This window comes from Kwoniella mangroviensis (genome assembly GCF_000507465.2).
Source record: "Kwoniella mangroviensis CBS 8507 chromosome 1 map unlocalized Ctg02, whole genome shotgun sequence".
Classification (NCBI taxonomy): Eukaryota; Fungi; Basidiomycota; class Tremellomycetes; order Tremellales; family Cryptococcaceae; genus Kwoniella; species Kwoniella mangrovensis.
In genome coordinates, this window is record NW_027062534.1 from 1,253,574 (window position 1) to 1,267,972 (window position 14,399).

The 14,399-nt window shown below is 44.1% G+C and overlaps 4 protein-coding genes across 4 annotated transcripts; 3 read left to right on the forward strand and 1 right to left on the reverse strand.

Annotated features, from left to right (window-relative positions):
• Window positions 1–377: 377 nt before the first annotated feature.
• I203_105574 (uncharacterized protein) lies at window positions 378–2,811 on the reverse strand (the record flags this gene model as incomplete). The annotated part of the gene is made up of 10 exons (XM_019144731.1): window positions 378–582; window positions 721–795; window positions 878–952; window positions 1,022–1,190; window positions 1,260–1,763; window positions 1,834–1,893; window positions 1,957–2,080; window positions 2,160–2,278; window positions 2,409–2,627; window positions 2,697–2,811. The coding sequence occupies 10 exons, from the start codon at window positions 2,809–2,811 to the stop codon at window positions 378–380; spliced, it is 1,665 nt and encodes a 554-aa protein (XP_019006066.1).
• A 560-nt stretch (window positions 2,812–3,371) lies between these two features.
• On the forward strand, window positions 3,372–5,872 carry I203_105575 (uncharacterized protein; the record flags this gene model as incomplete). Its single annotated transcript, XM_019144732.1, has 8 exons — window positions 3,372–3,735; window positions 3,806–4,491; window positions 4,570–4,734; window positions 4,807–5,138; window positions 5,258–5,424; window positions 5,482–5,603; window positions 5,681–5,729; window positions 5,802–5,872. 8 exons carry the CDS (start codon window positions 3,372–3,374, stop codon window positions 5,870–5,872), a joined length of 1,956 nt encoding a protein of 651 aa, XP_019006067.1.
• A 2,055-nt stretch (window positions 5,873–7,927) lies between these two features.
• On the forward strand, window positions 7,928–8,591 carry I203_105576 (uncharacterized protein; the record flags this gene model as incomplete). Its single annotated transcript, XM_019144733.1, has 5 exons — window positions 7,928–8,076; window positions 8,135–8,248; window positions 8,324–8,390; window positions 8,461–8,490; window positions 8,556–8,591. The coding sequence occupies 5 exons, from the start codon at window positions 7,928–7,930 to the stop codon at window positions 8,589–8,591; spliced, it is 396 nt and encodes a 131-aa protein (XP_019006068.1).
• A 538-nt stretch (window positions 8,592–9,129) lies between these two features.
• Window positions 9,130–14,119, forward strand: I203_105577 (pre-mRNA-splicing factor RSE1; the record flags this gene model as incomplete). Its single annotated transcript, XM_065517804.1, has 19 exons — window positions 9,130–9,280; window positions 9,422–9,444; window positions 9,514–9,568; window positions 9,676–9,790; window positions 9,863–9,925; window positions 10,068–10,182; window positions 10,237–10,329; window positions 10,385–10,478; window positions 10,544–10,746; window positions 10,803–10,981; window positions 11,037–11,395; window positions 11,453–11,865; window positions 11,920–11,997; window positions 12,048–12,424; window positions 12,486–12,774; window positions 12,869–13,075; window positions 13,140–13,265; window positions 13,336–13,824; window positions 13,901–14,119. The coding sequence occupies 19 exons, from the start codon at window positions 9,130–9,132 to the stop codon at window positions 14,117–14,119; spliced, it is 3,648 nt and encodes a 1,215-aa protein (XP_065373108.1).
• Between the last annotated feature and the right edge of the window lie 280 nt (window positions 14,120–14,399).

Sequence of the window (14,399 nt, forward strand, 5' to 3'; positions counted from 1 at the left end):
ACGTTTTCTTAGATCCTCTTGCTCGAGATGGTAGGTGTGAGGGTATCTCGGGATGCCTCAGCGGACTGTAGGTATGGGGTCTCGAATCTTGAGTCTTGTATGAAGTAAGAGTGATGCTATGGTAGGATGGTCCGACGCGAGAAAGTCCAAAAAAATTGATTGTACAACCCAAAATCAAATCAAATGAGAAAATGATTCCGTTGGAAACCAAAGTATGGCGTATCCCTCAACGGGCTAAGATATCATCCATACGAGTACCTATCTATGTATCGTAGATTCAAAATGGAATATGCATGTGAGCAATGCATGGATTGAGAATGACAATATGCATACAGGTGCTAGACAGTATCGCTTCTTCTATTTCACCTTCTGACAAATCACAATTCCTCTTTGATCTTTTCTTCTTCCTCACTCTTCACACTCCCGCCAGCATCTTGCTCATCGGGCCAGCACAAAGCCGGTGTGGTCACTTTATATCTGTATTCACATTTCTCAGGCTCAGAGATCGATAGTAAAGCGTTCTGAGTACCGCATGATAAGTCGACGGAAACGGATCGGAGAGGGCCATTCCAACATCGGGCGCTGCAATGGCATAAATCATAGCGTGTTAGCATGTCTCAACTATAGACTGTGTGAAGACCATGGACCGCATAAGACGAAGGGAGTTGAAGTTCAACGCAAGGCATGGTGAATTAGGGTCAAGGTTATCACAGTACCCACCCGTTCTTGTAGAGTTGTTTGGTATAGTACTCGAAGCTACCTTGCTCAGCAGCTGTTTTCCATTCTGAGAAGGTACTATAAACCAATTCCCATTGTCAGCACGTATGGACTTGCATGATGACGTGGGAAGACTAGATTGAATGAATATTCCACTCACCCCATATGATTCGTAGCACCATCTTTATTACTTTTCTGAGTAGCCTTACCGAAGAAACACAACTCGTATGTGTAGCTATTGTTGTATAGCGAACATGTGCATTAGCCAGGAGCGACATCGCATTTGGAAGCTCCTACTACTCACTCTCCAGAGACCTTATCAACGCAAACGCCATCCAATTTCTTCCACTCTGCTTGTGGTCCATACTCCTTATCCATCTTCTCTAGGGTATCTTCGGTGTTCGTGACTGCATTCTTCAGCTTGTTTAGTTCATTCGATAATCCACGGTGTTTATCGCGCGCCGCAGCTACATCTACATCATTGACATGAATCATCAGTATAGCTCTTCTGATTGTCCATACATACGGATGGGGCGACTCACGAGGACCTTCGGCTACACTAGTCTTCGAAGCTTTCTTCTTCCCTATCAAACCCAATCTGATCATCCATTCGATTGCCGTGTCCCTTACAGACTCCCAAGAATCATACAATGAATCAGGTATGTATTCATCAATCTTCCATAACAATCCACCCTCTTCCTCATCATCGTCATCTGCTTCATCCTCGAGCCCACTCTGCCAAAGGAGACTTTCCAAATCTTTTCTCTCTAACTCATCCAACTCCCAGTCTTTTATTTCTTCCTCGTCTTCTTTGTTCTCTTCGACCTGTGGTTTCTCCTCTTCCGACGGAGCAGCAGCTTTGCCCGTTAATTCTTCGTACCCTACTACAGCAGCTTTAACAGCCATATCTTGATAATTAGGATTATACCCTTTAGACAGTTCTTCTAAGATAGAATGTAGGGTGTCTAATTCATTTTGTAATCTCTGGGTTTTACTTCGGAGCCTGGTCAAAGTCGATCGATGGGTAAGGAGGGATTGATATAATGCTGTTGTAAAAGGTTAAGAACCATTAGCATACCTATACTCGTTAGTGTTCCTAGCTGTCATTTCGCTCACGAGATGTTTTCTTTTTCTCTAATTCTTCTTTACTCTTGCTTTCTGTCTTCTCCAAAGCGACTTTCAATGATATAATAAAGGTAAGTGACTCCGCATACGATTGATATGTATCAAACAGCTTACCTCTAGCTCGTTCAACTTCTTGTTCCTTCTCTCTCAGTTCCTTCTTCATAGTTTCCACTTCCGTCTCGAGCCTTTTCTTCTCCCCTTGTGCCCATTTGATATAGGAACCTCTGATCTTGGCTCCCTGTCGCAATCCAGCAGTCCTACTATCAGCATCATACCATACAGAGATACACGTTGACATTGGCATTTCAGACACTCACAGTTTTTCTTGTTTTACGTATCGCTTCTTCTTCTTCTCTAAATTTCTTACCTATCTCAGCACATTTGTTGGCACAGGCCCCTGTAGCCCATTCGTCCGAGCCATCACAGCATTCTGGGTCTGAACATTGGTGTACAGTAAATCAGCTATGCGCTATAGGACAGTAGAGGTTATGGAAGGTGAAAGCAAGGAGGATTTGAAGTATGCCTTAGAAGGTAAGGAGTAATATTGAGGAGAGGTTATGACATACCGCAGATCCCATCGTTCACTCTACTACTCAATACCTGTCCAGGAATATGGCCCTCGTTCTTACACCAAAAGACACCATTACTACAAGCCGAAGTACCAGGTTCGTCTGATCCGTCGGGACAATCACAATAGTCATCATTTATCGCTGAATATTTGATGATTCTAGATCCATCTAGACATTGGAATGTTCCTGCAGTATTGGGCTCATACTTATCATACACTACACGGATATATGCAGCTGATGAGTTATATGCTTGACATGCTGTAGTAGGGGATGGGGGATACTCACGAGCTGGATTCAGACCACGGATGGAAGATGGAGTGATAGGTTTTTGTTCTGCCGTCACGGAAGAAGCAGAGTATGCGAGAAGGGTCAGAAGGGAGAATAGAGCCACCGAACGCATTTTGAGCGGTATGGCCACTGTACAGCTTGATCTGTGTTTTGAAGTCACTCAGATTGTCTTTGTCGTCGTCGTTACACTCATGCCTCACAGACGTGGATAGAGTTGGGATCGGAATGGATCAACCTCCACTGACCGTGCCACGCGTCAGTACGAGCACCACGATGACCACGTTAAATGGGGTTCGCAGACAAAGAGGGCTGTTCCGCTGTTTTATACTCGAGTAAGCGTCGGTTGCAGCGCTTGTAAATCGATTTGATCCCGCCATCAGGTGTGTGCGGTGTTCGGTTAAGGGTATTCGGTACTTACCGGTGCATAGTGAAGAATAGCTATTAGCATATATAAGCATACAAGACAGCCAATCAGATGGATCTCATTAACAGCTGTGATCGACTTTTTCGAGTGAGTCAGGATATCAATCAGTATATCAATTCAGATCCGGAGAGCTTCACAGCTGGTATCGCCATCTCATCCTCTCTGAATCGTATACTTACTTAAGTACCCATACTAGGCTCCCCTCTCCCTTCATTCTTCATCTCTCACTTCTTCGTATATCAAGCATAATGTCATTACCCAAATCAACCTCGTCTTTACCTCGTCTGATCAATTCCAGATCGGCTGTATTCGCCATCACGCGTCCCCGACTTTCTCTTTCTACCCACACCTCAACTACCTCGACCTCTTTACGCGTAGGAGGGGCAGGAAGTATCACCCAATCTCGATCGATATCGACGTCACGAAGGAGATATGCTACAGAAGCCAAGTTCGATCCGGACAGTGTGGAACGAGCGACGGATGAGGTGGACGTGTGCATCGTTGGCGGTGGACCAGCTGGATTGTCAGCTGCGATAAGGTTGAAGCAGCTCGAACAGGAAAGAGGAGGAGATGAGCTGCGTGTGGTGGTCTTAGAGAAAGGGGGTGAAGTTGGTGAGTACTATTTAACTTCATCCCTATCTTTCTCCTTGGAGAAGCTGACATTTATGCACTACTTATACAGGTGCACATATATTATCCGGAGCAGTAATAGAGACACGAGCGTTAGATGAACTCATACCCGACTGGAAAGAATTAGGAGCACCATTAAACCAACCTGCTTTAAGCGACAGTATGCGATTCCTCACTGAGAAATCATCCTTCCCAATGCCTCATCCACCTCAGATGAACAATAAAGGAAACTACATCGTCTCTTTATCCAGATTTACCGCTTGGCTAGGAGAACAGGCCGAAGCATTAGGTGTTGAAGTCTACCCTGGATTTGCTGGTACCAAAGTATTGTATACAGACGATGGTAAAGGAGTTAAAGGGGTGGTGACAGGGGACGTAGGATTAGATAAAGATGGACAGCCTAAAGATTCTTATGAACCAGGGATGGAATTCCATTCGAAAGTGACACTCATAGCTGAAGGAGCCCATGGATCGCTATCTAAGGAGATCCAGAATAAATTCGATTTGAGGAAAGGAAAAGACCCACAGACTTATGGATTAGGTATAAAAGAAGTTTGGAAAGTCAGAGATGAAGTGTACGAACCTGGGAAGGTTGTACATACCCTTGGATGGCCATTGGATTACAAGACATACGGCGGAAGTTGGTTATACCACATGGAAGATAACATGGTATCGTTAGGCTTGGTAGTAGGTCTGGATTATGAGAATCCTTATCTCAGTCCGTATAAGGAATTCCAGGTGAGTGGGCATCATCATACCACACTCGAAGCACGGTGCCTCGTATCAGACTGATTAATGTGTTCTCTGGGATGATAGAGGATGAAACACCACCCATTCTTCGCTAACATCCTTAAAGATGGTCAATGTATCGCTTATGGTGCAAGAGCATTGAACGAAGGTGGTTACCAGTCAATACCCAAGTTGAACTTCCCAGGTGGTGCTTTGATCGGATGTTCAGCTGGTTTCTTGAACGTGCCAAAGGTATGTTCCACCAGCCCATGATCAACATCTTCCAAACACTCTCAGCTGATCCTGTGATGTGCGGTATGGCAGATCAAAGGTACACATAACGCTATGAAATCAGGAATGCTCGCTGCCGAATCCGCCTTCGAATCCATCACTTCCTCATCATCGGCATCTGAAGATGCAAGTGAAAGTGAAAATGCAGAGCCAATCGATATGTCTGGATATGCCAAAGCTATGGAAAATTCATGGGTGTACAAAGAATTGAAGGAAGTTCGAAATCTGAGACCTTCTTTCCATAATCCATTGGGACTTTGGGGAGGTATGGCGTACTCTGGATTAGATAGTTTGATATTGAAGGGTAGGGTTCCTTGGACGTTTAGGAATAATTGGGAGGATTATGAGACTACCAAGAAGGCTAGGTGAGTATTTAGTTTTGGTTTCTTCACTCTGTGTCTGTTTCCCAAGCAGTATAAACGACATAATCGTCTTCGTCTTTGCTTTTTGGTCGGTCTGCTAAATTTCTATTACGTGACCATAGCCAAGTTAAACCTATCGAATACCCTCAACCAGATGGAAAACTCTCTTTCGACATCCTGACATCGGTTTCTCTCACTGGTACGAATCACGCTGAGAACCAACCTGTTCATCTGAGATTACCTGAAGAGCAAGGCGCGAGGGAAAGACATACCCAAGCTAACGTATCTGGTGAGTACAACCACTATTTACAGAGTTGGTTGACGACGCTGAGACCCTGTGAAACAGATTACGCCGGCTTACTTGGGCGAGTTTGTCCTGCCGCTGTGTACGAGTATACCGATGCTGAGGGCTCAGAAGTCGATGCGGAGGGTAAGAAGTTTGTGATCAATTCTCAGAATTGTATTCACGTGAGTAGATTCAACTTTCCGGCAAAGTGTTGAACGGACTTGATGATACTTGATGCTGACTATCAATGGTTGTGTAGTGTAAGACTTGTTCTATCAAGACTCCTACTCAGGATATCAAGTGGACTGGTATGTTTTCACTACGTCAGATACTCGATAATATGTTCAATGCTGAGCTGATGTATCGCCGATGTGTTGTAGTTCCTGAAGGAGGTGGTGGACCCAAATATAGTGAGTGGGATAAGCCCTCCACGATTAAGTTTCCTGACTGACAAACCTTGACATCGATATAGCCATCACATAAGCTCGCTGTGGATCAATACCTTTTCCTCTTTCCTTCTTGGTTTATATCAGTCCCTCCCAACATACCTCAACGTCTCAACCTTGCAAAGTTTCAACATACCTCAACGTGTAATTGGTCTCCCTTCAATATGATTAGCATTTCAACATTTGATACAGTATCAGTATGCATTTCAGTATGACCTGTACTAGTCACTGATTCGCAATCACAGCTTGTGTATGTATTGTACTATGTGGTGTATGGATAATCATACCTGTCACAACGGATGCTGTACCTTGATGTATGTGTAAGACAGTTGTGTATGTGGATGTGTATCTGATCAATTAATTTCGCTTATTGGAAAGGAAGTGGAAGTTGATCGAAAGATGTCCCTTTCAACTCGCTTACAGTTCTGTATGTGGCTGTGGCGAGACTTTTTTTCCACATACAACATGGACGAATAGACCTTGACAAACAATCCGACAATCATTGATACTCCAATGTATCGTAGATCCAAGTGACGATCCACCTGATACAGTACATGTGGGTTGACGATCATTTCAGAAGAGGAGAGGAGGGGCAACATGGAGCAACTAATTACCATGATATTAAGGGGGATCGGCATCGCCTCTAAGCACCCTCATCGCATCCTTTGTCTACGTTCAACTAGAGTACGCGGATACGCATCTATTCCTTTATTCTGAAATGATCTATTCCTCCATCCTTTGTGAGTTAGTCGATCCGGGGTGTCTACCAGGTCCAAGGGAATATATGACAACATGAAACGTTAGTTTTTAGTTGGAGGATATAATGTTAATGTTCCTTTGTGATGTTTGACAGATCGTAATCGAGTCTATATGTGTGGTGTATATGATGGTGAAATCTTGCCGAGTCTCTCCCTAAGGGGTGTACATCCCTCCTTCAAGGAGGTATAGACGAATGAAAAGAACTTTATAGTATGGATCAACTTCCTTTATACATCACCGTCAAAGAATGATCAGGATCGAGATCAAATGATGTAAATGATCTACAGTACATCTTATTCTATTATGCTCTGTTCTTTCTTGCTTTATCCTCTCACTTTCTTTTATCCTTCCGAACGCCACCGGATGATACAAAAGATCAACCATCAAATCATCAAGTCATCACACTATCGTTGATCCGGATCCACCATCATTGATCAACCATCAACCATCACCAATTAGCAAAATACTTTGACTTCCTTTTTGAAAAATCGGCAAGCTTTCTTGAGATTTCCATTCGATCATTGATCTTCGAAATTTTCCTACTTGTTTGTCTGTTTACTGTATTCAACGTTCAGATACTGTATCTCTGCCCTTTTCGCTGCATATTCGATTTCGATCTATCTTCTTTCAATTTACGTCTTACATTTTTGGAAAAGCCGCTATCAACCTCGAGTACGAGCTTGACTTGGAACACCTAGATATCCCAGACCAATTCTCGATAACGTCAATATCCTTTGTTTGAAATCAAGGCGAATCTTCGGCATAACCCTGCTATACTCTACGTATTTAGGTCAATAACGTCCTTTCATCCAACGAAGTCTCTTGCAAGCTCACAGGAGGACCCACGAGGACAAGACGAAAATAGAATTTTACTGGTATATCCGCTCCAAAATATCTCGGTGTCCTTGGTACTTTGTTTGAGGGGACGGTATCGAAATTAACACCTGGGAGATCAACTCAAATCAATACACCAAGTCCAATTCGGTTCAATCAAAGCAGATTGTATCGACTTGGACCCTTTGACAGCTGTTTTGGTAAAACAAGGTCCTAGTATAGTCTAATCATATCTCAACTTGAAAGAAGATCGTGTTAGAAGGCAAGTCAGTCACGACATCATCGTCTTCTCTTATAGGAATTATAGAGGATTCTATTAGCACTCCGACTATAAGATACTTTGACGTCAAGTGAACTTGGCTAGGGACAAATCAACAAGCAAGGATAGGTAAGACCTAAACTCGATAACCAGTCAGCTAGCTAGAAACCATCCTTGGTTCCATCGACCATTCCGACCGCAGGGCAAAATGATGTTCTCATCTTCTCGACCTATGGGTCATTATTCGGCCCCACAGGTGAAAATGGCCAGTATGAATTTGGCGAATGTACAGATGAATCTGGAGAGACAGAAGAGGTTGCCGGTGAATGCTGAGGCGTATCTGGATATATTGAACAGGTGAGTGATATCTTCCTTGTGTATATCAATGATTTCTGCTGACACATCTTTACGATAGATTGTTAGAACCCCTAGCGATCGTACAGGGTCCATTGGGATTGAGAACGTGGTTAGCGGAAGTCCAGTATTTTATGGGATTGATGAAACAGCGTTCGTTCACTGGGAGACCACTGTAAGTGAATGACAAATCCAAAGTATCAAATTATATGTGTAGCTGATTCACTCTACGATTCATGGCTTACTGTAGAACGCCGAGAGAGCGTCAGGTGTTGGTTTGGTACTCTGCCAGATGGAGGGAACTGCGTGGTGGTCCGGTGAGTACCTATTGCGTGTCCATCGATTGTTGTCGGCAGTTTTGAATACTGATTGTGAAGGTGTTGCTAGTGCGATATGGGACGTCCGGAAGCACAGATAGTAAGTTTCTACATTTTACTTCTGCCTCGATGATTTAGCTAATCTGACCTGGTACGATTGATCAGGTACTCATCGCCCTAGGCGAATTGTCACGATTTTAATGTCAATCGCATACGTCAAACCTCAAAAGACCCATCATCATCCAAAATGCTCTTGATCAGAATTGAAATCCCAATCATAATAAAATATAGAATCGCATCGCATTGCATTGTGTAACCATAGCATCGGATCGCGTCAATAACATTTGATTCATTGAATATGTAAACTTGTACCAAAAGTAGCATACAGGCTTAAACCAATCGTTTAGCATTTCTCGCATATAGTCAGTACTTTCATCAGTAATATCATCTTGCACATAGCATAGTAACAGTAATTTATACACTTGCATCGTTGCATTCGATTTCTTGCATGTATTTATATGTGTTTCCATAGTCTGGTCTATGAAATATCGCCACATCATGACTACGTTATCATTCCTCCACTTACACTTCTCTTCGATAGCCTGGGTGCAACTAACTCACTTTGCTTGTCAATGAATATCCCATCTCTTCAAGCGATTCTTAAAAGCATTACCTTGACTGATCCTCACCTTCCTCACATCTCCACCAGCCTACCAAGAACGGAAGCGATACAGTCAAGATGCATTTGCTCAACTTGACCCTCCAGGCTCCATCGAATATAACGACAGCTGTCGTAGGATCTTTCTCTGGTACCAAGGGACAGGAGATATTGGCTGTTAGAGGTGGTACGAAATTGGAGATCCTCAAGTTGAATACATCTACTGGACAGTGTAAGTCTCTTCCTGTTGTCAAGAGTTTTCTCTCGTGATGTGGTGATGTGACTTGGAAACCAACAAAGTTATGTCCCCTTCTGCATAGAGGAAATTGAACTGCGAAGAGCTGATGTTCACGTTTCGATCTATGTTTCGTAGTGGACACGATATGCTCAACAGAGGTGCGTCTTGTTCTCAGCTCAAATCCTACATATTGGCTCCAGCTGACGTTGGACATTTGATCTCGTTAGGCATTCGGGACTGTCAGGAATGTTGTAGGCTTCAGGTTAGCAGGGATGACAAAAGGTACGTTCAGTAATACCTTGCAAATCGGTCTGCTGCCCATGCATTCGATCGTATGAGGTAGTTGTCAAAGAGGATCGATCGAAGCTGATGTATACTGGAATGGACAGATTATATACTGGCATCATCCGATTCAGGTAGACTATCGATCCTCGAATTCGTAGTTGCACCCACACCACATTTTGAGAGTCTGTATCAGGAGGTGTATGGGAAATCAGGTAGTCGGTGGGTTTCAATCCTCACTAATCGTCAACTGATATCTCAGGACGAAGAGAGGCTGATCTGACTTGCGAGTAGACGTGTGGTCCCCGGACAATATTTAGCTGTAGATCCAAAAGGACGAAGTTGTCTGGTGGGAGCGTGAGTCGATATTTTCATTAAGCTTTGTCAATGGCAATTCTACAACTGACATGACTTCATGCACAGGATTGAGAAGTACGTGTCGGCTTGAAATTGGAGTCTCTCTCCTTCGATGCATCATGCTTATCAAATTGTCTGACAGGTCAAAACTCGTGTATGTGTTGAACCGAAACGCGGAAGGAAAATTGTTTCCCTCTTCGCCATTGGAAGCCCACAGAAATCATGCTTTAGTGACTCATATCGTTGGTGTGGATCAAGTGAGTTTACACTAGCGGATTCCGGATGTCATGTAGCTAACAGAGTATTCGCAGGGTTATGATAATCCACTTTATGCTGCTTTGGAGATGGACTATTCGGAAAGTGACGAGGATCCTACAGGCGAAGCATATGAGAATGTGCAGAAGGTATGTCTTTCTTCAAAATAATTCGATGATTCCCTGTTGATCCGATTACAAACAGTATTTGACATTCTACGAGTTGGACTTGGGTCTAAATCACGTAGTCAGGAAATGGAGTGAACCCACAGATAGAAGGGCAAACTTGCTCGTGCAAGGTAGGTCAGATTCATGGTCAGGAGGAAAGCTCAAACGTCCGTGATAAGCTGACATCCGTATGTAGTACCCGGTGGTCAAAATGCCAACTCTGACAGATTCGATGGTCCATCTGGTGTACTGGTCTGTACGGAAGATCATATAATTTGGAAACATATGGATGTGGAAGCGCACAGGATACCTATACCTAGACGAAGGAATCCATTAGCTCAAAGAGGAGAGAAGAGCAGGGGTTTGATCATTGTCTCGGCGGTCATGCACAAGATAAAGGTGAGCTGGGTGATCAGCATCAAATTCTCGCAAAGAAGCTAATACCTTCTTCTCAGGGTGCATTCTTCTTCCTGCTACAATCGGAAGAGGGCGATTTGTATAAGGTGTGGATAGAACATGAGGGAGAGGATGTTAAAGCTCTGAAAATCAAGTACTTTGACACTGTGCCAGTGGCAAACAGCTTGTGCATCTTGAAGAGTGGTTATCTATTCGTAGCAAGCGAGTTTAGCGATCAGTGAGTGAATGGATCATGGTTTTCTCCGCCAGCTACATACTGATACCGTATATAGGAACCTATATCAATTCCAAGCTTTAGGTGATGATGACGGTGAACAAGAGTGGTCATCGACCGACTACCCAGATAACGGAAACATCGAAGGACCATTACCGTATGCTTTCTTCAACCCTAGACCTCTACAGAATCTCCTTCAAGTTGATACCCTCTCCTCCCTCGATCCTATTACCGATGCTTCGGTTGTGAATCTCCTCGGAGCAGGTTCCGACACACCTCAAATCTACGCTACATGTGGAAGAGGACCGAGAAGTACTTTCAGAACGCTCAAACATGGTTTAGATGTTTCCGTATTGGTTAGCTCGCCTTTACCAGGTGTGCCGACTAATGTGTGGACGCTGAAGTTGACTGATGAAGGTGAGTTGCCAAGTGCGTTTCCAATCGAGGTTAGCTGACACAATCACTGCAAATCAGACGAATTCGATTCATACATTGTTCTTTCTTTCCCCAACGGTACTCTTGTTCTTTCGATCGGCGCGACAATCGAAGAAGTAAACGATACTGGATTCCTCTCTTCTGGTCCTACTCTTGCCGTTCAGCAAATAGGTGATTCAGGTTTGCTACAAGTTCACCCTTACGGTCTGCGACACATCAGAGGTGCCGATCGAGTGGATGAATGGCCTGCTCCACCTGGTCAGACGATTGTAGCTGCTACCACCAACAAGCGGCAGGTGGTCATTGCGCTGAGTACTGCCGAACTAGTATATTTCGAGCTCGATCCCGAAGGTTCGCTAAGTGAATATCAAGATAAGAAAGCTTTACCTGGCAATGCTACTTGCCTGAGTATCGCCGAAGTACCTGAGGGAAGGAGAAGAACACCTTTTTTGGTATGTGATATCCTATCTTACTTTGAAAGTGGTAAGCTGACATCAGATATGTAGGCTGTTGGGTGTGACAATCAAACTGTTTCCGTTATATCCCTGGAACCTGATAGTACCCTCACTACCCTCTCATTACAGGTGAGCTAACTTACTCCAGCTATTGGGTGCACAGCTGACAGCTCTTTAAGGCATTGACGGCTCCTCCATCCTCTATCTGTCTTGCCGAGATATTCGACACTTCTATCGATAAGAATCGAGCTACTATGTTCTTGAACATTGGTTTAGCCAATAGTGTCCTACTAAGAACAGTGGTCGATCCAGTGGACGGATCACTGTCGGACACTCGATTACGATTCTTAGGTGCAAAGCCGCCTAAATTGGTAAGATCTACCATCCATGGACAACCTTCAGTGATGGCGTTCTCGAGTCGAACTTGGTTATTGTATACATACCAAGATATGTTACAGACTCAACCTTTGATCTACGATACTCTTGAATATGCTTGGAACCTCTCGGCTGCAATGTGTCCTGATGGGCTGATTGGTATTTCCGGTAATACTTTACGGTACGTGTGCTCCTGTTCCCTGATATTGTGGAAAGCAGCTGATGATAAATTTGGCCTTTAGAATCTTCACGATACCTAAATTAGGTGAAAAGCTCAAACAAGATGTCCTACCCTTATCTTATACCCCACGTAAATTTGTTAGTCACCCATACAACACTGTATTCTACATGATTGAATCGGACCATCGCACGTATTCTCCTCAAGCCATTGAGAGGATTGTCAAAGAGAAGCAAGCGAGTGAAAGTAGAGTTGATACTTCTTTACTCACGCTACCACCGAATGAATTTGGTAGGCCACGAGCGGGAGCTGGTCATTGGGCTTCGCTACTGAGGGTGCTAGACCCCCTGACAGTAAGTGGTCTAATCTCTATACCCGTTGGGTGACATGGCTATGAGATAAGTCAATCTGTCCGGAGTGAAATCAGTGTTGACAGTCATTTCACAGCACGAATCTCTCGCGACATTTGACTTGGACGAGGATGAGGCCGCTTTCTCAATGGCTATAGCGTATTTCGAACGAGGCGGAGGTGAACCGTTCCTTGTCGTCGGAACAGGTGTGAAGACGACTCTTGCTCCCAAAGGTTGTCAGGAGGGCTGGTTGAGGGTGTATGCTATCAAGGAGCAGGGAAGAGTACTGGAATTCATGCACAAGGTGAGTCTGTCGAAATTCCAATATATTGTCAATGGAACAATATCTGACAACTCCCGATGATCAGACTAAAACCGATGACGTACCGCTATGTCTCGCCGCCTTCCAAGGTTTCTTACTCGCTGGTATTGGCAAATCGTTGAGGCTGTATGAGATGGGTAAAAAGGCTTTGTTACGAAAATGCGAGAACAATGTAAGTCAGCTTTTCGACAATACCCCTTCTTGAGTCCTGCGAGCTGATCGGTATCTTTCACTACCATTAGTCATTCCCAACTGGAGTGGCGACGATCAATGTGCAAGGTGCCAGAATAATAGTAGGAGATATCCAAGAATCGACATTCTTTTGTGTATATCGATCGGTGCCCACTCGACAAATATTGGTATTTGCGGATGACACTCAGCCAAGATGGTTAACTTGTGTCACCGAGGTAGATTACGAGACGATAGTTTGTGGGGACAAATTCGGAAACATATTCTTGAATCGATTGGACTCGAGGACATCCGAGACGGTCGATGATGATCCTACTGGAGCTACAATTTTACATGAAAAATCGTTCTTGATGGGTGCAGCCCACAAGACTGAATTGCTCGCTCATTACAATGTGGGAAGTATCGTCACCTCCATAACGAAGATACCTCTAGTCGCTGGTGGAAGGGATGTTCTAGTGTATACGACTGTGTCAGGATCGGTCGGTGCGCTGATCCCTTTCGTCAGTATGGACGATGTCGAGTTCATGTCTACTTTGGAAATGGTAAGCCCTCAGCTATTGGACAACAGCACGATTGAACATGGTCAGAAGCTGATATCGTTGATTTTGATATTTGTAGCACATGAGATCCCAGAACGTTTCATTAGTAGGCCGAGATCATTTAGCCTACAGGGGATATTATGTACCGGTGAAAGGAGTGATAGATGGAGATCTGTGTGAAAATTTCAACCTGTTGCCTTATAGTAAACAACAGGCCATCGCGGCTGATCTGGATGAGAGGAGTGTAGGTGATGTGTTGAAGAAATTGGAACAGATGAGAACGAGTAGTGCTTTCTAATCCATACGAGGGGCCGATGTATTGAGTATGTTTGGGATAGATGATTTACATCGATATAAAATATGCACATGCATATGCATGAGGTTGTTTCTCTGCAGAGCAGATTCTCTGGTATCTAGACATCTGTGAACGTCTTAGGGGAATGAACTCCAGTCTGATTTGCTTTGACGGTTGAATCGGATCGATCGGATTAAGCCGACAAACCATTTGCCTGCCCACTTGCATCTAAGCCCTTTGAGTTTATCTCACTCTCTCCCTCGATCTGACAGACCAAAGCATA